At 36.7% G+C, this 24,428-nt stretch overlaps 1 protein-coding gene across 1 annotated transcript; it reads left to right on the forward strand.

Annotated features, from left to right (window-relative positions):
• The first annotated feature begins 3,045 nt into the window (after positions 1–3,045).
• Positions 3,046–16,400, forward strand: ZDBF2 (zinc finger DBF-type containing 2). The gene is made up of 6 exons (XM_009284634.2): positions 3,046–3,154; positions 3,776–3,827; positions 4,353–4,404; positions 4,999–5,104; positions 5,918–6,045; positions 12,197–16,400. Exons 1-6 carry the CDS (start codon positions 3,131–3,133, stop codon positions 15,039–15,041), a joined length of 3,207 nt encoding a protein of 1,068 aa, XP_009282909.1. The 5' UTR covers positions 3,046–3,130; the 3' UTR covers positions 15,042–16,400.
• The last annotated feature ends 8,028 nt before the right edge of the window (positions 16,401–24,428 follow it).

Consider the following 24,428-nt stretch of genomic DNA (forward strand, 5'->3'; position numbering starts at 1 on the left):
CTCCCTCAAAGTACAGCGGGCCTTTGCCCCTCTCAGCCGGCGGCGGGCCCTGGGAGCTGCCTGCGGCCCCGCCCCGGGCGGCGGTGGCTGGGCGGTGAGACGGGGCGAGGGGGGAACTGCGGACACGCCGCTCGGCAGGGACGGGACCCGCAGTCCGAGCTGGTGCTGTGTGGCAAAAGCAGTTCCTGAAATAAGTTATCGTCTCCCTATTTGTGCTAATGCTGTTGGAAGACAGATAACTTTGTTTAAGGGAGAATTTTTCGTCTTCTTTTCCCTCTGTCTACCCAGCACAGGCAGACCTTCTCAAGTGAAGGGCCAGTAGAGGTTTTCGTGAGGTGTTTTTGGAGGAGTAGTTTTAATTGGCCTTTTTGCCCGGTTTTATTTATATTTTGCCTGTTGCAGTGCAGGAGTGACACTGGAGAGTTTCTTTGATGCCTTTGACACTTATATACTATCAGAATGTACCACTGATTTTTTTTTTATGTGTACATTTCATGCCTTTTGGTTGCCTCTTTATGAATTTCTCTTGTTAAATGGGACTGGCTGAGGCTTTTCATCCTCTCGCTGCTGTACGCAGAGTAATTTGATAAAACCAAAAAGAAGCATTGGTGTTAGAGACAGCTAAAGTAGCCTGGTTAGAAATTTACCAAATCAAACATTTCTGTATGTAGCCAGTTGTTTTTACATTTGTTACCATTTACAGGATTTTTCAGTGGTAAAATATTTAAGCTAAAACTTGTACAGATATTTACTGTTTTAATCCAACAGTTTAAGATATTTACAGTTGGAAGTATCTTAACTAAGGTGGAATTTTGCAGGCTTTGCACAGACATCTGAAAAATCCTTTGTGGATTTATAGCTGTAGTTTCTGTTTTGATAAAGTAAGGATTGCAGTTACGTTGTCCAGATTTTGGCAACATAGAATCATAGAATAGTTCTGGTTAGAAGGGACCTCTAAAGGTCATCTAGTCCAACCCCCATAAATAAGGCATCTACATAGCAGATTTCCTTTATGTTACTAGCCTGTGGTTTGAGCTTGACTTCAGATGGTAAGCAAGCTGTATATAGTTTGAGTTCAGATTTTTTTTCTTTGTCCTGTACACTAGTATTCTTATAAAACACTGAAATAAAGAGAATAGGTTTTCCTCTCTTGTCAGCTTTGTACATAAATATCTCTGAAAGATCTTCCTCTGATGTTTTTCTGTCAGTTACTAAGTGATAGCCAGGCTTCTACAAGTTTTACTTAACATGCCCCTCCTCCAGTGAGAAAATCTGGTCCATCGAATCTCCTTGAACTGTAGAAAGATGATGAGGACATCCATACTGGAGTAATTCAGTACAGTTATTTTCATAGTCCTGTACTGTTTAAAGTTACTACTCTCCTAGCTCGGCTTAAACGTGCATGAGTCTGTGTCTTCATCTACGGGTGTAACTTACAGAATTGTACTTGCAGATGAGTGAACTCTCAGTAGCGCACCACCGTTGAAATTATTCCTTGAAATAAGGAAGTAATAAACCATTGTAGTAGTTATCCTCCAACATATTGCAGTTGCCACTGCCAGGCATCTCTAAGATGAAACTAGATATTTGTATATTGAGTTGCTTTAATCCAGTTTCGGGGCAGTGGATGGGGATGAGTGGTTGTGGCGCCCCCTGCTGACAGTCTGACCGCCTTGTCAATGGGGTAGCCTCCTCTGTGGTTGCTACACTCTTACTGCACTCCACATTTGTAGCTTTATCTTAAGAATATATATATATATAGTAAGACCTTAAAAAATCAGTGAGTTGACTTCGGACACGTGGAACAAGTTATTTTCCATAAAGCATCATTCATGAAAGACAGTCTTGTGGGTTTTTGGATCCCAGCTGTGTATAGGACACTGAACAGTGTGACTGAGATCAGTTGATCTACCAAGAAAGCTTTTTCTCAGTTGCCTGATGAGAAGGTTTATAAGAACAGCTGGGTGGGTTTTGTTTTTTTTTAATTAATATTATTACATGAATTGATACACTATGGGAAGGAGAACGAGTCTGGTGTGTTGGTTGGGTGGTTTGTTGGTTTGTTTTTTGGTTTGGTTTTTTTTTTTGAGTTGAGATATTAAGATATTCCTTCTGACCATAACTGCTATAACAGCCCTGCTATTTTATAACAAGCAGTGCATAGTTGGGGAAAGAGCAGAACAAGTTTAAAGAAAACAAACAACAAACCACGCATCTGTCAAGCCTGATGGTATGTAGCCTCATATAGGGGCATCTTTTCTACATATATGAGAACAGGAAAGGAGAAGGGAAGGAATGATTCTTGTAAAAACAGTTTATAAAGGATAAAAAGTAAAAGTGGTTGATTTGAAACTTTATCATCCCACAATTACATAAATGGTAAGCCAAGAGCAGATCTAAGAATTGCTAAGTCCTGAGTTTTGAGACAGGATGTGGTACTTTCACTGTGACACTGGTGACAGTGATTGTGCAAATTATTGCGGCCTTTGTGTTTTCCTGTCTGTAATGCTAAAGATAATACTTCATTGAGTATGTAATGATTAATTTATAAAATGCTTTGAACATCCAACCTACTGTGAAATTTCCAATTAATGTATTATTGCAATATCTAACTAGTTCATGTAAGATAAGCAAAATAAAACATTGTTTTTCTGAGCAGGTTCATGAATGATGCTCAAAATAGATTCACTTCAATTTGGTTAATAATGAGGAATTTGTTTTCTATTATTGTAGAAGTATACTTAATTTCACTAGTGCTAGCATCCAAAATGACAACAATATTTGATACATAGGGACTATGAGGAAGAAAGAAGGAACAAAGTTATTCCAGAAGGAACGGTTAACATTTATGTAGGAAAGACTGTCAAAACAACTTCTATAATAAAAAAGAAGGATGTACTGCAGACTTCAAAAAGAGATTTATTCATTTTACTGACTGACATGTTTGCAAAGTGGTGCAGAAAAATCTACATGCCTTAGGGCATGGAAAACATGCATTATTAACTCTGTTTTTAAAAGGCTCTTTAACTTCATTGTTGCCAGATGGGATGAGAAAAGATAAGTGTCCTGCACTGCAAATGGCCTCCTGCTCGACATTTATTGTTTGCTAGTCTGGAGTCAGCTTTGGTGGATGAAGAAGGTTGATGACTCTAAGGTTTGTACTAGAAAGCTGATTTTATGCTTGCATTCCATAATGTAAAAGGACTGTGTGAAACTCAGAAGTCCTTTGTGTTTAGGCAGCCTAAAGCATGTAACTGCATGTTGCTGCAGTCATGTTTTAAATAAAAATTGTGGGATTCAGTATTGGTTTGCAGGTCTTTTGAGCAACAAGGATTACTTTTCCAGCCTGGATAATTATTTTGTGTGGTCTAGGTCTTGCATGGTTTTTATTAGCATACATCTTTGATCTTTATTGTAAAGGCAACTTAGGAAATTAAGTAATTAAATGAATTTGACAAGGTTATTGCTTAATAACCTAACAGAGTCTAAGCTGTGTTCATAAGTATAGTATTTGACTTCGTTAATTAGATCAGAAATTAGCCCCTTCTATGAAATCTAACATGCATTGTTAAATATAATATTAGGGTAACCTAGTAAAGCAGAAATTTATTTTTACAATGCAGCTTCATTTAAGTCAAGTCTTGGCCTATAGCTGAAACAATGCAGTGCTTCTGAACAGCTTGGAGCTTGGACTGAAGGATGAACTTGAAGATGGGCTTTACTGTGTTGTGGTTTTTTTTTTTTATTCTCAGTTCTTTTATTTTTTTACTTACAGATGTTTGACAGAATCAAACCATCTGATGAAGCTTCTGCTTCTTCAGCACAAGGTGAGAAGTTTAAAGCAGATGTTTGTGTTGCAGTTACTCTTTTTTTTTAAATGTAATAATTAACAGTAGAAGCATTAGTTCACCTTGTAGTTTCAATTGCTTATTTTGATTTCCTAAATTTCATTACAGAACTTAGATGGAAGAAGTGACTTCTGAATCATCCACAGAGTTTCCATGTAGACGTAATTTTCTTGTCCTGTAATAAGCTGTTTTAAGACATGCTACATTTTATCTCAGTGATCACGGATGTAGCAGTATAAATGTAGATTGCCTAGTCTTGATTCCAGACAAATCAGTAGAAAAATTCCCACTCACCTCAACCATGAAAGAGTAAAGCTTGTTTTATGAAGCTCTTAGAGGACCTTTGAGGACAAAAGGATCTCTCTCTACATGCTTTCTTGAAGATACTAAATTTTTTATCTTCCTTTAAAATAGTAATTTTGACAAATGCAGTGTAAGAGAAGTAACTAATTGCAGGTAGAACTCTTCCATCTCTTTGATATTCTGTTTGTTTGTTTTCTTTAGGAATTGAAAGACATGGTGTTGAAGGCTCTCTACAACAGGACAGCAATAGCAGGTAAGTTAGGTGATGATCTAACTGGCATCTAGCTTACTGCTTACACAAGTAAAACAGGAAGAATGTTTTTTTCAACCTTATCTGTTATCTTGTGTAATGGATGACAGTGACACAGTATAGATCAAGTGTATGATGGACATCCTTTTCATCTTGTACCCACATACTATTAAAAACTGTGGGGAAGGTGCATTGTAATGCCCAAAAGTAATGTGTGGGTGTCAAGATTTCTTTGTCTTTGGTCTATTTTTTTTAATTTCACAATACTAAAAAACAGAAGAATGAAAAGATGACTCTGCCTTTTTCTGGAGAGACAGTTCTCTTCAGATTTCAGCGAACTGAAATAAGCATTTGTGTTAGCTGTGCCTTCAACCTGTTATCCTTTGTTCTGCAATTAAGAAAAATTTTCTTTAGCGAAATTTGCTTGGGAATACCTTAAAATATGTAGTCCTACTTGCCATTACAATTCTGAAATAGAAACGTTTATCTTGCAAGTTTGTTCCAGCTCTATAGTAAGATAGATATTTAGAATTTCTATGTTAAGAACATGAATTAAACAATCCAACATGTCTTGGTAATATTACCTGCTTCTTTCAGTTTACACACAAGAGGTCAAGAACATCCTCGGCCAGGAGTAGCCACTGTGCAAAATAGACAAGGATACTGCAACTGTTGCCACGTACACTACAGTAATCTGGAACAGGTGAGAAGGCTTCTGCGTAATTCAGCAACAGATAGCAAGGAGTACCAAAAGGCTTTATCAGCTTATAAAATATCAGTCTCTACACTGAACAACCAATACTGAATGAAAAATAATCAATTTGTGAATTGCACAATGTGTACACTGAAAAGAAGGTACCCTTCTTATCTGTTACCTGTTGAAAAGATGCTGGTGGAGTGGCATGGCTACTGCAGTCTGCTTTTCTGAAGTGGCATGCTGCTGTGCATTGCATCCATTAGGTTTATTTCTGTGGCTTTAATCTTGAGATCAGTATATATTTTAAAGTATTAGGGTTAATACGTTAGATATCAAGGCTGAAGACATTTGATCAGCTATTTTCTGTTCTTTAACTCTGTCAGTCTCCTGTCTTTTAGACTTTTTTAATTAGAAAGTAGAAGTCTATTTAATCTTCTATGCTTATGAAAATTCTCCTTAATTCAAGTGAATTATAGGATGTTTACTCATATGAAGTTGAAGAATATTTTAATGCATTTATAGATACATTTAGAGTATTTATACTAGTTACAAGAGACTTGTGAGCAGCTGTCAGAGCTGCTAATTTAGGTTCCAACTCAGAAAGATTTCAATACACTTTATTATTATTTGAGACTCCCTAAGCATGCTTAAAAATCTCATTGAATCAAGGCCTTAAAGTAGAAAAGGCTGAAGACTTTTCTTTTTATTTAAATATTTTCATAGCAACAGTGTAATGTTTAACCTGGGCAGTAATTTTTAGGAACAGGCCAGTGTGTTAACAGTAGTATTAAACTAGTGATCTGTTTTATCTTTCACCAGCATATTTTCAGCTCTCAGCACAGACATTTTACCACTTACTGTAGGAATCGTATGGGTACCAGTAGCTTGATGGAGCGTTTCCTGCAAGATGTTTTACAGCATCATCCGCACAGATACCATGACAACAGGTATAATACAGGTGGCTTTTTTTTTTTAAATATGTGTTGGTAGAATGCATGTGTTATGAGTTCTTATTTCTGTTCCACTGCTGAGCAGTAAATTTTGCCCATTTGAGGTGAAACTTTCACATTGAAGACAATTTAGAAAGGAGTGTATTTATATAAACATTATCCAAGTATATTGCTTTTGTGTTATCTCTGCACTTTTAAAATTTGTTTCACTACTTAAGGATTTGATACAACACTATTGATAGCAATTAAATGTGAAGACCTGAAAAAAGGAATATATGGGTCAGCGGGTATAATGGCAGACTGTACAGTCTGACATGCATTTACAAATTCTTATAATTTGGGCTTTATATATATTATTCTTATAATTCTGGGCTTTATATATATATATTTAGCACTATATTTTATGGTATGTTTTGAGAGAGTTCATAATTTTGGTTTGTTTGTGGATAATGTCAGTTAAATATGTATATGTTTGGTTTTTTCATTATCCTTACAGTTCACACATTAACTTAAATACTTACATGAATTACATTAATTGGCTAATTCATTAATGCTCAGATTTTGAAAAGTGTTCTCTCTATTTATCATGTGCATGTTTAAGAGTGGTAAGAGGGTCACTGTGTAAGTTTTTCTCTGTAGATGAAGGGAAGTCAATTTAATCTCATTCCTTGTTTGTTATGTTCTGCAAGGCAGACAAAAATCCCAGTCTGAACCTAGTACAGTGTATCTTGATATACAACTCTGCTATAGATCTGACAAACAAGTAGAAGGGTATTTTGTTTGAAGGCAGTCATATTGATATTATCAGGGATGTGACAGAACAAGCTAATAGGCATGTCTATGATAAATTAGCCCAGGACATGTACACATCACTACAAATAAATAAATTAATCCTTCCATCTCAAATAAATAAATTTAATCCGTCTAGTTCAAGAACATCCACATTTTTTTGCTATGGAGAAAATACAGGATTCACTTTAAGGCAACACCCAAATGAAAAAAGCCCTCTCTTGAGGTGTTGCCTAATACAAGGTTATTCCTTTGGTGAACGAAACCTACTGACGAGGAAGAACAAGCTACCCATGTTCCTCTAAGTTGTTGGAAAAAGGAATGGAATGAGAAAAATGTACAATATCTAGATGAAGCTGGAGGGAGAAGGGAGAGGAGTAATCCCAAATCTAGACAGAGTTTGGAGGAAAGACAGCAAAGATGGAAAAGAAAGAGTGAATAGATTTATGTTGTGATCCTGATCTGAAAAATGACTGAAAAGTCACATTCTTAACTGACATCTGAGGTAAGAACTGGATTCTCTTCTTTCATACATAAAAACACTGAATTGATACACAGTTTCACTCAGTTCTTAAATACCTGTTTTTACTATTTAGCTGAATTCACACAAGGGATCTTAAGAGTGTTATTTAAAAGGATTATAGAAATATTTGTGAGACTTGATTTGTTTTGCAGAACCAGTATACCTAGTAGTGATGTGGAAAAAGGAAAAAAAAAATAATCAGAGCTTTGCCTTATACTGAATTTCAAAGGATATTGGTGTTCTGCCCCTCCCTCAGTAAAAAACCCCACAAACCAACAAATCATTCCTTCCTCCAAACTCTTGGTGTAGAAGTTTTTTACATAAAGAAATAATATTGAGCATTTAAGAGAGTAAATCTTCACTCTGCTTTTGGGGGTAACTTGTAGCAAAACTGTCAGAAGTTCCTAACTGTATGGAACTGTAGTTCTGTTCCCTCCACCCCAGAGACATTTGCTTATAAGTAATTTTTGAAAATTGCTGTTAAGCAAGCTAGAAGCCTAGGAATTTGCTACAGTTTATCCATACCAAAATCCATTTAGTCCTATATTCGGTCTTTCAGCAGTATCCAGATGCCAGGTGTTTCACACAAAGGTGGAAGAACTGTGAAGTGAGAAAGTTAAAAGATTATTTCTGCTGCCTTTGGCCTTCCCTTTAGGTCTAATTCTGATCTGCAAGATTTTGAAGTCTGAACAAAGGTCCTTTATCTCGGAGCTTAGGTGGACAAGAATGCATGCAGCAGTAGGGCACAGCAGTTCAGCTGACAGGCATTGTTTGATCATCTGATGTATTTGATTACATTGCATTCATATGATAATAGAAATAATCCTCTTTAATGTTTCATTATATGAGGTTTCTCCTTTTGCTTAGTCAGTCCTATAACCCTTATCTGTACTCTGGTGAATTCTATCCCCTTTGCTTGGATAACCAGAATTCCACTGTATTCTAAAAGATGATACACCTTTGAGGAAAATGTTATATTTTTGGAGTACGCAAGGAATATTGCAGGCTGTGTCATAAAATTTTATTAATTTTCTTTTAAAATAACACATCTTGAGCAGGGAGGAGTTGTATACTGCTGTTGGTGAATCGATATGGCTTGTTAGGGTCATGCAAGGTGTGTTGTAAGTTTTATCCCTTGTTTATCAAAATTTGGCTGAACATCCCTATTGTGTTCCTTTACTTAAATTATTCAGAGGGTCCTTTTAGCATTTCCTTGTCATCTGAAGATTTTAATACTTTACTCTTCAAAAATTTTGAAAGGGGCAAGTCAGTCATTAAACTTAGCCTGAACTGGAGGACGTTCTGCTTCCAATCTTGCGTTGTGATGATGAGTGATTGTTCAACCCTCCTATTTGATATTAGCAACCAGTTCTTGGTGTTTGATTGGGGTCTTTTTGCCTCCCCCAATGATTATTTAGCTTTGTAATAGACTCCCAGGGACCTTAATGAAAGCCTTTTGCGTATCGAAGTAGTACATCTTTTCTTCTTTATCTACTCCTTTATCACTGACTAACACATGATCCAGAGATTAGTGAGATGCAACTTTTCCTTTTGAGAAACCTTGATGGTGGCTAGATCTTATAGTCTTCCAGCTATTTTATTTTATTTTAATTGTTGTTACTTGAGCTAACTTGCCAGGTACAGCTCTAAAAGCTTTTAGTTGCTATGAAACTTCTTGTATTGCCACCTATAACTTCATTACGTTTTTAAATGTCAGCAATGTATTTATCACCTTCCAGTCTTTTGTAACTGTAATTATTTATAATAGAAAAGTTTTGTTGTGGCATTTTTTCCTTCAGACTTTCAACCTGTGATTGTGTTCCATATGCATTACCAGGAATAAAACCAAGGTCTGTGGCAGGTATCAATTAAACATCCTTTACAGTAAGGAGGAAAAATATAATTTGGCATCTCAATTATGTCAGTTTTTGTTTTGTTCTTTCCTTTGACCAAGATAGCCATGTCTTCTGCAAGATTCCCACTTCTGGTATGCATGAGCCATGACAGCTACCACTTTTAGTTTCCTTACTTTCACTTAAATTGTGTATTATTACAATATGTAAGGGTATATGCATTCACACATACTTCATTCCTACACACACTCCCCACACACCGTTTTTATAGATACAGGAACATCTGCATGTCTTGTACATGCTTTTGAACACCATGTAAAATTGTAACAAGTTAGATAGGCATGGTGGCCTTTATCTTCTAACCTCTGGAAAGTAAACAAAGGTAAAATTTTGCAACATGAATTTTTCAGCATTTTAGTGTTTGGACTCAAGAAAAACCTGGACTCAGCTTTACCTATGGAGCCATAGGTAGTGAGTCTGTAATAACAAACATCTTTTTTGGGGGTGTGTGTTAATATACTTGAACTAATGGTGCAAGTTCTTGGCAGTCAATATTTGATATGTACATCACTTTAGTGAATGAAGAATAATATGCTAATAGCCAAAGTAAAATATAAGTTACTTCATTATAAATAGCATGCAGTGCTTTATCACTTTTTATGTAGCCAGTGTGATTTTTGTTACGAGTTGCAATGATTGGAGGGGACTTTGATCTACAGGATGTTCATGTGACTGCCCTTGTGTTTCCTTGGAAGGCTTTTTTTTGTTTGATGGATGGTGCTTCAGTCCCTGCACTGTGAAATACCTTGTAGGTCTTGGTCTTCTGATAACTTTAATTTCCATGCTATTTTGCATTAAAAAGTTGTTTTGTTTATGACTGTTAGTGGCTCTGTAGTTTTCCTCACATGACCTCAGTAAATAGGGTTTTCAGCACTCATGATACTTAGTACACTGTGCAGTGGTCTGGGAGCTGTTAGTAATTATTTTTGAGAGGCCACGGAGAATGTGTGGTGTTTCAGAAGGACTGGGAAAAAACAAATGTAGTGATTGTCAATTATCAGTACGGGCAGAGAGAGGATTTGTTTACAGACTTCTTTGCTTAAATTACAGTATTTCCCTGAGAACTGGATAACCAAACTGTTCATAAGAATCTAGAAGACAACGAAGTGATGAGTAATGGTTACTGCTGATTTAGTCGAGAAAAATCACATTAGGCCATCCTAATTTCCTTCTTTGACAGGATAACAGACCTTGTGAATAGAGGAGAATCATCCATCTTGGTGCCATCTGTCATGTCGCATCTATCATGCCATCTCTCAAAAGCCCAGCTTTTGGCATGTTCTTGTATGAGGTTTATAAGCAAGCTAAGGAAAATGTGATTGGAGATTAAATGGTGATGAAATGAACACGTAGCTAGCTGGAAAACTGTTTTCTTAATTGTTAGTGGCTCAGAGAGAGAGAGAACAAGATCTCATGGTGGATCACGAGCCCTATCACTGAGCCCTATCCTGAGGCTTTGAAGTAGGTGCTTTCAAGTATGAGTTATTGGCGAGGGGGGTTGGGGAGTTTTGTTCATTTGTTTTGGTGGTGATCCTATGAAGTATGCTTTTCTGGACTAAATCTTGTTAACTCTGTAGAGTTCAAATGTCAGTTTTAAATAAAATTTTTTTTTTTTTTGAAACATTGGCCAAACCTATCATTTTTTTTCAACTATAAAACAGTTCTTCCAAGCTGAGAATTCTTCTTTTATCTGTCATCTCTCAGTGAAAGGCTGAGACGTAGCTATATTCAGATAAGTTCTCTTGTGATTGTTTTTCAGTGTGAAGTAGCTAGTTAGAAATACTTGCTACAAGTTTGCTTGGTATCAGCTGGCTTTATTAATAACTAATGTCTGAGTCCTTCAGGGACTTCTGCACATGGTGGCTATTAAGCATTGCTAATTCTGTTGGCTCCTGATTGATTTTTAACTTTCAATAAATGTGGAAGCTGAATGTTTATAACCAAGGAAATTACTGTACAATAAAATTTATTCACAACACTTCTGTTAGCATATGAATGCACCATAAAAGGTGCATGGCTGTCTGCCATGTATTAAAGTAAGCATCCATTTGGGTCTCGCAAGGTCTGCATATAACTTTCAAATGAAACATAATATTCTCTCTGCAGTTATATTTACTTTTTAAAAAATTATTTTCATTGGATTTGCTCAGCTGTTACACATTGAAGCCTTGTGGGTTCCTGTGTTGCATAAGAGAAATAGTCCATATCTGTCTGTTCTGTTATTCTGCAAGACATAAACACTTGTATTTGAAGCAGTCCTAAAGACAGAACTGCCAGTTACAGAATATATAAAAATCTGCTGTTGTCACAGTGAGGCTGAACAATCATAACTTGGCTTCTTACAGAAGTGAGTCAGAAGCTGTGGTATGTCTGTGAGAAACAGGAAACATGGAATTCCTTGGCAACATGTGCAGAGCTCCTATCAGGCAGCCACATTTTGTAGGGAAAGGGGCATTCATACTCAATAGTATTTTTATACTGTGCCATATTATAATGTTCCATTTCTCTACAAAAGCTCAATATTAATTAATGATAGTTTTACCAGTGAAATAACCTCTTTATAAGCTCACAACTTCAAACAAAAGAAATATCTTTACTTTTTCTCGCTTTGCTGTATTTATAAAATGATTGTAATATATATTTGGCCATTCTTAATGGGTGGTTGCATGAAGAGGGTAACTGACTAATGCCCGAATTGTTATCTTTAGCTTTGTGGAACGTTCCCCCCTCCCCTCTGCCCTTTTTTAAAATGGAATATCTCTGCTAAAGTAGCAGAGCTGGTAACTTGAGTTTGTTCATTAGGTGCGATGCACTCTAGGTAATTACTCTTTTTTTTAAAAAAAAAAAACACTATTGTTTGAAAAATCTTAAGCATATTTACAGAATTTATATAAGGTGGGTTTTTTTTTCCCATCCCCTTTAGACCAACCTATGATGACATGCCACTCCCCGTCACTCCAGAGGCTGCTAGGATTGCTCGCCTGTCCGCAGAAGAGATGGAGAAAAAGAGGAACAGAGACAGTCAGGAGATTTCCAGCAAAGATCAGGAGTCCGTTGGTGAAATATGCTCTTCTGCTCCATGCCTGTCTCATGAGAGCACAAAGAACACTTCTGTAACACAAGCATTTATTCAAAAACTAGAAAGAGGGCAGGAACATGTTATAAGAATATCCCAGCAGTCTATGGGCATTTGTAGCAATGAGAAATTGGATACCCTGAAAGGTGGTCAAATTGCAAATCATAGCCGTGAAGGCCAGTTTACAGCTGTGAGCCCTGTACCTCAGCGTTTTTCTGTCAGTCCTTTAATCCATAGTTCTTCTGTTAATCATAAAACAGGAAAAAATGTTAGGCATTTGGCAGCATCAAATCTGATTCCGCGTAGTGGATGTGATAAAACAGGAATGGAGGTATGCAATAGTGATGTGTTACTGAACCCATGCTTGAATCCTGCTCCGGCACTGGTTCACCCAAAATGCCCTTCAGTTTCTCATCAGAATCCTATGTGCAGCCACAGCCATTCTTTATGTATTACCTCAGGTCAATCTCTCTCAAAACGAGATGGTTTAGAAACTCAGGATGAAACTTTGGTGTCTGATTTCCATCTCAGGGATACTGTGGGTATCAGCAGCTCCCTAGATCTTGGGACATCCCCACAACTAGCAAGATGCAAAAACATGAAGACAAACAGAGGTGATGAAAGTTCAGTGGATGAAACTATTGAAGATGTTATTTTGAAATACTGCCATGGAACTACATCTGAAGAAATTTCTTTCAAAGAGGAGAATAATCCCTGTTTAACTTTTTCATCACTTCTGGACCATACTCATTTAGAGGGTTCTGAAATGAGTTTTGACTGTGATGCACCTATTCAGGCAGGAACAGACTTACCCAAGGCAGCTAGAAAAGATATAGAATTCCTAAAAGAGGTCCAAATAAGTTTGCAAGATAAAGACTATGGAACACAGCTCTCTTCTGTTTTAAAAAGTGAGTCAGTAGAGAAAATAGAAGCAGTGAAACAGGATGTTGTAGTTCATACTGAAGAACCAGTTCTTCCAGCTCTGCCTCATGTGCCTCCTTCTTTTGTGGGAAAGACTTGGTCTCAAATAATGTATGAAGATGATATAAAAATTGAAGAACTTGTGCGTGATTTCAGGGAAGGTCGTTTTCGCTGCTACTTTGACAGTGAATCCTCAGCCAACTGTACAGGGAAGAGAATGAAGAAAAAAAAGCAGAAGGATGAAAAAAAGAACAATATTGTTGAGGGTAATAGAACAGAAAGTGCATTGGTTAAAGCATTGCCAGAATTTAATGATGCTTTAAGTGGTGGCTCTGATTTTGATAACCCATCTTTAGCCTCAGATACACTATGCAACCCACAAATTCTTAAAATGCCTAGGAAAAGGACATGGCGCCTGGCTTCAAGATGCCAGGTGGTTAAAGTCAGCCATGGCACCCAAACAAGTCTATTGAACTACCCTGTAGCAAAAAGAAAAATGTCTAGAAGGGAATCTGATCCAGCTGATCAGAAAGCAAGCATCGTGTGGCCGGAGAATGAAAAAACTCCAAACATGAAAACTAGACTATGTGCCCTTAAACTTCCTGAATCCTATAGCAAGATTATGAGTCCTGTACAGCCCAAGACAGTGGTGTATGTACTTTCGTGCCCAGAGATAAAACAGTGTAAAGGTAAACCTATAGATATTCCCCAAATGAGGAAAAATCGTAACTCCACAGATAGCAAGGACTCTGTAAGGTATAAATACAAACAGTGTTCTTTTAAGTATTATGACCCACTGACAAATCGAATTCTGAAAACGCCTCCAAAGAGTACAGTTGGAGAAAAGGCCAAAAAGCCCTCCCATGTTCGACAGCTTTTCAGAAGTCTCAGCTTTGATGCAAACATGAGGAAACTAGCAGATGCACAGAGAGAAAGCACACCATCAAAGTCACTCAATTGGCCAGACTTCTATAGTTCATCTTCAGCATCTTTCCTGCCAGATCCAGGTAAAGGGAATGATGCAGCATCAAGTCAAAAGGCAGATGGATCTTCTGTTTCCACAGAAAGAACAGATTGTCTGGTATCTGGTCAGTCTGAGAACTCTTTTAAACACCTGATCATTTCACCTTTGAACTCTCACCAGTCTGCGGTAGAAGGAGATAGTAGATTAACACCATTTTACAGTAGAGTTACCAAAACTCCTCTGACCTCCATCAGGAGTGAGTGGTTAGAGAGGGAGAATCCAAAGGCGATATGGAAGAGAAAAGAAGGCACTAATAAAGAACCATTTTTTTCCAAAAAGGCTGCAGCACCTATGTCTGTCAGATGTACTGTTGGGAGGAGAGGAAACAGAGTAACCGCAGGCAAACAAACTTCCAGAACTAAAAAACAGCAAAAAGAGGGGATGCGAAGGAAACTTCGTCCTCGTGCCCAGAAATCTTCTGCTTTCTCCATCCATAGGTGCCAGACAAGGAAAACTACAGTGGGAAAGCACCTTAAGAAAGAAAAGCCTGATGCTAAAAAATTAAAGGTGAGGAGGAAACCAAAAAGGACCTTTCTGAACTCAACAGTTGTCACAGGGATTCCTGAAAAGAGGCAGAAAGTCACATCGGAATCTTTTCCCAAGAAGCCAGAGCGAGCTTCTTCCAAAGTTAGGAACTGGGAAGTAAGTGGAGATCGGGGTCACCCTAGCACTGTGAACCAACCCTCTAGAAGAACTTCTGCTGTACCGTTACTTCGAAACTGTCTTGTTCTACCAGGTGAGAGCTAGGTACCAAAAGAGCTTTTTTTTTTTTTTTTTTAATAGCCAGCACCTGGAAAAAGATTGAGGAAAAGGAGAGGGAACAAAAGGAGGTCATAGACGAAGCAGTTGAAGTGCTAGAGCTGCAGAAAGTGCAAAGCCAGTCTAATGTGAAACAAGTACAACTGTAAACTTGGCTCTTGTTCCTGGAATATGGGGACATAATGTATTGCACTGGTCTACTGTGTAAAGCTGCAGAAGTTGTGCATTTGAGTTAAAAAGCACTTAGAATCCTATTTACTAGACTTCACCTGTACGTCAGAAAAATGAGCTTGAATAGTATCATATTGGTTTTATGGTATTATCAGTGCGTAATAGTGCACTATAATAAGGTAAATTAGAAGCTGTATTAATTAATTGTGCCTATTCTCATTTTTCCACGTAATTCTAAAGTGCAAAAAATGGCTCAGTTGTTATGCTAGAAATTAAATGAAGATACATTAATCTGGGCTGAATTCTGTGTATGTATTTTGCGTTTGTGTATATGCACACCTCCTTCAACAGGTAATATATACTTGCCTATGGAGTGGCATTAAAATTAATACAGTATGATACAATTCAGATCAATTCAGTGCTTTCTTGAAATGAAATGTAATTGTACATGTTTTCATATTGACTTTTTTCCCTGAAACCGTGTCCAAAGCAGTTATTTAGTACAAAAAGTCACTGCGGGCTCTCATCAAGCAATAATGGACCATGCCGGTAAGGAAATATGTCTCTCTAGGGCACTATTCAAATGGTGGTGGTTAAAGTGAAGTCTCAAATTCCAAAAGAAATACAGGCTTAGGGTTTGGGTTGGGTTGTTGGTTTTGGGTTTTTTTTTTCTCTTTTTAAATGGCTTATTGATTAAGTTTATAGGTGAATTTCACATTCCTTAGTGGGGGGATGGCAAAATTATAATACAAACAAATAGCAGTGAGTTGTTCTAGAATTTCAACCTGAAATTTGAGTTTCTGTGCTTTTTTGATTTTAATTGGGTGTACTGTTGGTTACGTTTTTATGTACTATAGTTGAAACTTTCTTTTTAAACTTTCAGTAAAATATTTAAATAAACCTAAAGCAGCATCCATCTAAATGTATTAGAGTTCAAATATCTGTTAAACAGGTATTTAAATCTGCTTAAAAATATTTAGTTGAATTAAAATTATATTCCTTAGTGATTCATGTTTGGCCACTGATGCTCTAACTACTGTGATTTTATGGCAAAAAATACCATAATATTGTTTTTTAGTTTTTTCAGGGTTTTTTTAATAGTTATTATGCTTATTTAATGTGTTTAGGAGACATAAACCCCAGTCTTGCAGATGTTTCATGTTTCTAAAATCCAAGATTAATGTTTAGGAGACATAAACCCCAGTCTTGCAGATGTTTCTATGCTTTAAAATCCAAGATTAATTGTTCATTTGTATTAAGTTAAGCATATAGTTAAACATCATCACAATCAGGGCTCTGGTTTGTAAATCTCCAATTTGGTATATTATATTATCTATCTTACTTTAAAGGTCTTTGAAACATAGAAAAGAGCAGACCCTGCTCTCTCTGCCATTGAACGTGATATCTGTGCATTTTCCCTTGACAAATCATTCTTGATTCATTTTCTGAAGTGTCAATTGTTGCTGGTTTGGATTGAGATAAAGGTGGACTTCGAAATATACAGTATCTGAAGGAAATATAAAAGCTGTCATCATAATCCATGTGTTCAAAAAATATTTTGGGGATTTTTCTAATGTATGTGCATATTTCCCAGGATAAATAAAAGATGTGCATGTACTTAAGTCAGCTGGAAACTAAGTTCCTTTACGAGTCAAATATGGTCTGACAGATTTTTGAAAATTTTTTTAATTTATTTTATTTTTGAAATGAAAGTTGATTTCTATGGATGAATTTTCCTATGGTTGTCAGTAGACACAGAATCTTATGACCATATGGCAAGTCACTGGAAAATGAAGGGTTATAATATGAGTTCTTGCAGCCCTCTTAACTAATTGTGCCTGTATAATTTAATATTTCTTCTAATATAAAACTGATTTTTTTAAAGCAAAGTTTTAAAGGAATGGTTTTTATAGAAAGGCTAATTTTTAGATAAAGCAAAAGAAGATTTTTAAATAAAATTTGTTTTAAAGCAAAGCTTTAAATTAACTCTATAGATAAGTCCCATTCTAACATTTTTATGATACAAGAATGTTTTCCTATCTAACTTCTTCCATCTTATTTTTTGCAATATTGTACACATGAAGAGCATGAATTGTTGTGTGTGTGAATAAGGTTTAATGCACATTGTACTTCAAGATCACTAGTGCATATTTGTTTACAGCCAAAAATACTGTTCTCCATACTCATTCATTGCAAGCTTGTGTTTCTCCAGCACACAACTTTTCCTTGAAACTTTGAGTAATAAAAATATCTTGAGGACTATAGAATGACTAATATTTTTAGCCTGTAATGTCTTTTTTTTTGTAAATAATAGACCCCCTTGTCAGGGTGGTTTTTTAAAAAGAAAAATGTATTATTTAAATAAAAGTGTAAGTAGCTATATATTTTCCTTAAACAAACAAACAAACAAACAAAAAACCCCAAAAAAACCAAGAAGTATGAAATGTAACAATTAAAAAAAAAAAAAAAAAAAAAAGACTTGGGGTACAAGTCTGGAAACGTTTCTGTGGTTGACAGTGTCAAAAAAGATTTACTGTAAGCTTGGGTGTTATTGTATGCCTCACTTCTGACTGTTTCGACACCTCTTCTGTGCATGCTCAGTGACTACAAGGAAAAAGAGGGGAGATTGTGATGTGAGAAGTAAATGTAGAAACTGCTTTGGGAAGAGAATTGGTGAAGATAGGTGCAAAACAAAAAATTGCAGAGACACTCAAAATATCATGTGCATGAAGGAGAAAAGACGTTTTCTGGGGTCTTGAGGAATTAGTCAAACACTTCCCTATTAGAGAAATGATACAGATTCTGCTGCCATTATTGAATAGCATATTGTTTCATTAGCAGCGTGGCTGAAACTTTGAAACATGATTGTGAAGTCTACACCAATGGAAGACTTCAGAGCTGAAATACTTTCTCACTGAAATTGATGGGAGGGTTGGCTGGTTTGGGATGGGGTTTTCTTATTTTTTTGGTTTTTAACGTTGGTGGACAAAAATGTTTGTCAGTATGTTTGCATGTCTTAATCTAGAGAAGCAGGAAAAAGTAACTGGATTAAAGAGGAATAAAGTCATGCCTTTTGAATCTAATTGGCAGCAATTAGATGCAGGATATTTTATAATAGTTGAGAAAAATGTTATCATTTCTTCTTCCATGCATATGTAATTTTGACCTTCTGCAAGTTCATACTTAGGTTTTTTATACAGTTCATAGTTTAAAAAAAGTCTCCCCCCCCCCAAAGTACTAATTCAACCTTTTAAAACAATCTCATTCTAAGCAGCTTGATTTTTACTATTTACTTCTATTGTGAACTTTGAGTGTCACCCAGACTCATACTGTGCCAGGTGCTAAGCAAACGTAGACTAGCAAGTCCCCAAAACTTTAGATGTCCAATGCTAGCACCTAGCAGTTCTTCAGTTCCTTTTCTGATAGGGTTTTTTGCTTTCTAGTTCTTTCTGACAAGTTTGCATCCAATGTTGTAAATTGTAGTATGAAAGCGCTTCTCTCTGGGACTCAGATAAAATGAGGCATTTAGTTGTATTTATGATGAGACTATGACTTAATCTGAAGCTGTGTTTAAGTTTCATGCTAAATTTGTGCCCAAATTAGAACATGTGTGTTTGTGGTTTTCACGTTGTCTTAATTGGTCATGTATTTTGCAATACTCTTGCTTGGTGCTGTAATTTTTTATCTGCTTCTCTGTCTCTGCTGTCTGTGGTCATTTGACACAATGTGAGTTTGCAAGAATACATTGATATTACAAACTTGTCCAGTGCTATTGCTGGATGTTCTTTCTTTTTATCTTCAGCTCATTTAATTTCAGATTTATTGTTTCCATGTTTTTCCTCAGTCATGCATTTGGATTTTTTTTTATGTTGTGAAGAGCTAAATCACAGGACAGGATATTCTGTTTGGAAGGAAATTGGTGACAGGTAACAGAAGCGCATGGTCTCCTGATCTGAAGTGTAGAGGACAAGATGCTATATGTGCTCTTGTGCTTGGGAGTCTGCTTACTTCGCTGAGTAGTGCAAAACGGGAGTGGGATGATGATTCTTGATTTCTTTAGCTGTCTTCCTTTCGCTTTCCCCTAGGGTAACTCTGCCTGAGAATGGAGTAATCTGAATTCATACTTATTTTGAAATAGAACAGTGTTTCAACTGTTGACGTTTTGGGGACAGATAGGAAAAGTAAAATGTAGCTCACTTGCTAGTGCAATTAAAATCCCAGAATTTTTGTCTTTAATGATTTATCTGCTATGAACTACAGCCTTCCTGATAATCTTTTTCAGAAAACTTTGTAGTAGCGTAGGTCTGAGCATGCCCAGAAGCAAAGGTTTTGTTCCTTGTTTGCTTATGTTTTGCAGTTATGAATTTATTCATTCCTTCAGCAGAACAAATCTTGTTTTAATAAAATAAAGACTGACTTTGCATTTTTGTAGTTTCTTTATTCGTGAAGTGGAATTTAACTTGAAACTATTTGCTATAATGTGTTGTGAAAAGAACACAGAATGCTATGGAATAAACTACTACTTTGAAGAAGGCCAGTCATAAACAGCTGTTCACAACTGTATGATATCTTGACCCAGTGAAGTCTTCTGTTGACTTCAGTGAAGCCAAGATTCATCCCCTCCTGTGGCAACTGAAGTAATGACATCCTAGGATGGCATTGAAAAAGCGTCAGATGTATTTGAGGTGTCTAATTGCATTTTGGCAGCAGGAAACCAAGAAGCACCAACCACACGGCAAGCCAGATCCCTGCAGAACTTACTCATGAACAGTTTTTTTTCAGAATGTGCACTTAATAAATGGGGGCGGGGGCTGGAAGTATAATGTTAAGTAGCTTTCTATTTTATGCAGAATGGATTGGCTTCTCTGTAATCATAGACCAAATCAATCCTGATTATGGCCATACAATGCATGCAGAACTGTCTTCAAAGCTGTGTGCAAAAATACTTTTAAGAAATTTTTCTGGTAAATAGAATACTAGAATACCTTGAACAATAGAATACCCTGTGTAGAATACCTTATTTTTTAAATTTAGTCGTTATTTGCTGTTTGTAACGGTGCCTGTTTAAACCAGCATGATGTTTTGCAGGAGCAATGCACACAGATGTGTCAGTTTGGATCAATAAATGGCTGAAAGGCATAGGTATATTGTTTCCTGAGGCCTCAATATGTCATAAAATTTCAGGACACGCTTTGCAGTTTTCAACCCATACTTGAAGATAGCTATGTATTATGTAGTTGGCTGAATGAAGTTACTACTGTGCTGTCAATAATTCATTAAAGACATAAAGGATTGTTCAACCATCTAAATATTTAGTTACAAACATGATACTGTAATAAAATTTTAAGTCTGGTGATTGCATCTTTCGTGGAAAATATAAGCAGTTAATGATAGGCTTATAGAGTGTCAAGTACAGTGGAAGTCCAGTTCAAGTTGGAATATTTGAGAGTTAGGATGAAATTAATAACGTGGTTTTAGTTGGCTTTGGATTCATTGGAGTCATTAATGGTTTGATACACAAAATTATTGTGTTTCTGTGGTCCTGGAAGTCATAATGATTTTCTTGAAGGGCAGAAGCGTTGTTTTTGAGGAAATGTATGAACACAGATCGCTATTACAGCTTATGTGATTTAACAGTGTCAGTGATTCTAAACCCAGGTGCTTTTTTTGTCAGTGTTCTTTCCTTAAGGAAAACTGAAAAACAGTTCCTCCCAAATACTAGCATATGTAAACAGGTTTTTAAATCTCTCACATCCTCAAGTAGAAATGTACTTTAGTGTACTAAAGCTGGTCAGCTTTTCATATTTGCTGTGTCATATGGTATTAATGTTGGTACGGGTGCAACTGAAAATGTTGATTATAGTTTACTTAGTCATTATTAATATTGTACAAGCAAATTGCAGGATCAAAACACACCCTTGCTAGCTCATGCAGAGAGCTTAGACACTGTCTGCTGGCCTGGAGATCGTGCTGTAAGAATTAACAGTGAAGGGGGTAGGTGTAGTTCTTGGCATATGTGTCGCATCCCTTGTGGATGCAATGCATGTGCATGACTTGCTTTTTATTACACTAAAGTTTTAAGATGAAGAGGGAGGTAGAAGTGAGGAGTAAGACTTAAAGATGTAGTACAGATTTGGAACTAGACCAAGGAATGTTCAGTTTTGGTTCTTTTTTTAGTATTTATCTCTGTTTTGTCTGAACCTTTGCAAACAGTTGTCAAAATCCATCTACTTCCTGCAGTGGTTCAGCTCAGATTCCATCACTTTCTTCTGGTATGTTACTTTTATTTGCTTAATACACAGATAATATTTCTCTTTACTGCTGCTTGTTTTGATCCTTTCAGCTACTGCTAAGAGGAGAAAAATGATAACAAAGATTGTGCACGTGCTTCTTTTTGAAGGCTAAAGAGAAAAGTTATAAGGCAGTATGTGGCTACCAGCAGATTTCTCCATACATTGAAAGGAGCTCTGTTAAAATTCTGATCTAATGATGACGAATCAATCAGTTGCCCAAATGGTGACGGAAACACTTGTGCTTTTCGTTTTAATGGTGTTAGACTCAATCTGCGTACAATTAAAAATAAACATACTGACTTTTTGGTAACGGATATTTTATGGATTTCCAAATGTGTCTAACACTTTGATTTTCCAGTCTGTTCTAGCAAATTGTCATTTCCTGAGTTATTGTCAACACACTGTAGTTTTGATTGAATCTGGGGTCAGGATAATGTTGGAGTGAAAGTCAGCATATTTTCACCTACCACAATTAGCTAATGTTCATAGAGCATTTTTTGTGGATGTAAAGAACTCTTAAGTGTTCAATATTATCAAGAATTATCTTCTATATTCTTATTTTAGACATTAGTGTTCAATGGTTTTTGTGAAATGCATTGATAAGCACAATATTTCTTTTTAGAGCTTAAAAAAGAACACACTAATGAAATTGTATTTTACATATTTTTATTTCCAACTTTACAGAGACTGTTCACTTTTTCTGCACTTAGCAAATTTCTTTTTTTTCTTCCTCACACTCCTCCATTTTAAAATAAGAATTCATCTGCAATGCAGAGTTCTCCATTTTTATTTTCTCAGAGTAAGGTGTGATGAGTGTCATTTGGCTGTATCATGAATACAGTTTTATGTAATTATGTAGTTATTGCCTATGCCTTCATAGACATATGGAAGCTGTAAAGGGGAGCCAAGCATCCACACCTGTCTTGTCTCTAGTCTTTGGGTCTTGTTTTATTGCCTACCGCATCCTTTTCAAGCTCCCTAGTGCAGCCAGTGGGTCAACTCCTCTATTTTCCTTTATTTCCTTTAACTCTAGAGTATGTTGGAAAACAAAATTTTTTAATTCACAGAAAAAAATGGGTTGAAAGTCCATTTTCAACCAATTTTTTCCTGTAAGAGACTTGCATTCTAGTGCGTGTGTGGGGAAACAACAAAAATCTGACAGTTGTATTTTGGCAAGCCTTGTCTTCCCACCATTTCTTCTAAGCTCACAGAACCGCAGTAAGGGCTGAGGTTGGCAGGCACCTCTCGAGACCATCTAGTCCAACCCCCTGCTCAGAGCAGGCTCAGCTGGAGCAGGCTGCTAAGGGCCACATCCCATGGGATTTTGAGTATCTCCAAGCATGTGCACTCCACAGGCTCTATGGGCAACCTGTTTCAGCATCTGACCACCCTCACAGTTAAAAAGGTTTTTATCTCTGTGTTTAAATGGAATTTCCCGTGTTTCAGTTTGTGCTTGGTACCTCTTGTCCTTTCCCTGTGCACTGCTAAGAAGAGTCTGTTTGCCCGCCGGCAGCTGGACCGCTGCTTGTGCTGTACGTCCCCTGGTGCGCTGGCACGCTCTGCAGTGGCTGTGGGGAACAGCTGGCACTGAAACCCTTGCCCAGCTGTGCCAGGAGAGATTTTCTTCAAGTGGGGAGCCCAGCCCATAAAGGAGAAGGTGGCTGTGACAAACCAGCCAATGAGGACCTGTGCGGGCTTTGGTTTTCCTGTGGTTTACCTGGCTTCTGTGGCAAAATGAGTCCTCCAAACCAACTTCTCAGGCTTAACCCTCCCTTCTTTTTATCCCACAGGAGTTAAGGGGTTTTGTCCAATGGAAGATTTTTCCTTAGTTCTTTTTTGAATATTTCAAGTTATATGGGTTTTGCTGACTGTAAATCTAAAACTTTGTAGTTGTTTGCTACAATTGTAAATTCGTTACATGTCTATACAGTTCTTGCATACGTTCTTTTCAGGTTTCTTTTTCCTCTTTGCTTTTAGCTCCGTTTGTTTTTACTTGAGATGGTTTACTTTGCTTTGTGTCCAGTATTTTGTTCTAACTGGCTTAGTATTAATTTGATTTATTAAATATTTTACAAATGTAGTATTTGGGGTAACGGGTAACTTCTTTTTACTTTTGGGCTTGTTTGGGCTGTGAGGTTTTTTATTGTTTTTGCTTTTTGTATATTTTCTCTGAATGAATTTGAGCTCCACTGTCATCAGTTTGTATTAACCTTACTAAATTCTTGAATTACATCTGAAGAGGAGGGGAAAGACATGGGCTTGCAAGTCACTCGGACTCCTCTGGAAACTTTATGTAAAGTATTTAAGTTGTGGTGAGTTTTTGTTCGGGTTTTTTTTCACCTTTCTTTTTCTTTAGCACCGTTTTAAAGAGCTACATTGCGCTTCTATCAATGTCTTGACAAGTCAAAATGCTCAGGCTATAGGAGAATTTGAAAGGACCAAGTGGTGAAATTCAAGCACAAGTTGACTCTTATTTTTAATTTTCATCTTCATGTTTTTAACACTTAGAAGTGAAGAGGACTCTCTCTTATATCACAGTCTCAGGTTTGTACTTTCAAGGAAGGAAAATTTTGTTTCTAAATGATGAATTCTGATGGTATTTGTATGCTAAGTGTGGATGCTTCTGTGGGGAAAGGTTGTGGTGGTTTTTATTTTTATTTAAAGTAAATGTTTAAACTTAATGCACTTGATGTAAGTGAAGGTCATGTGCCATCTCAGAAGTCTAGAGATCATTTTGTAAGCAGCGTGTGGGAGGATACCTGCTCTTTTTCAGCCTTAATGCATGTAGAATTTTTCTTTTGTGATTGCAAAATACATGTGTACTATGCTGAAAATTAACCTTGGAAGAAGTATTAAGTAAATCATAGAATCATAGAATCATTGAGGTTGGAAAAGACCTCTAAGATCATCG

Source organism: Aptenodytes forsteri, unplaced genomic scaffold (assembly GCF_000699145.1).
Source record: "Aptenodytes forsteri isolate BGI_AS27 unplaced genomic scaffold, ASM69914v1 Scaffold183, whole genome shotgun sequence".
Classification (NCBI taxonomy): Eukaryota; Metazoa; Chordata; class Aves; order Sphenisciformes; family Spheniscidae; genus Aptenodytes; species Aptenodytes forsteri.

Coding starts and splice junctions, on each gene's coding strand:
- ZDBF2 (XM_009284634.2), top strand. CDS start 3,131: ATGAAGAAGGTTGATGACTCTAAG. Junction 3,828..4,352: donor TTCTGCTTCTTCAGCACAAG/GTGAGAAGTTTA, acceptor TGTTTTCTTTAG/GAATTGAAAGACATGGTGTT. Junction 6,046..12,196: donor CACAGATACCATGACAACAG/GTATAATACAGG, acceptor CATCCCCTTTAG/ACCAACCTATGATGACATGC.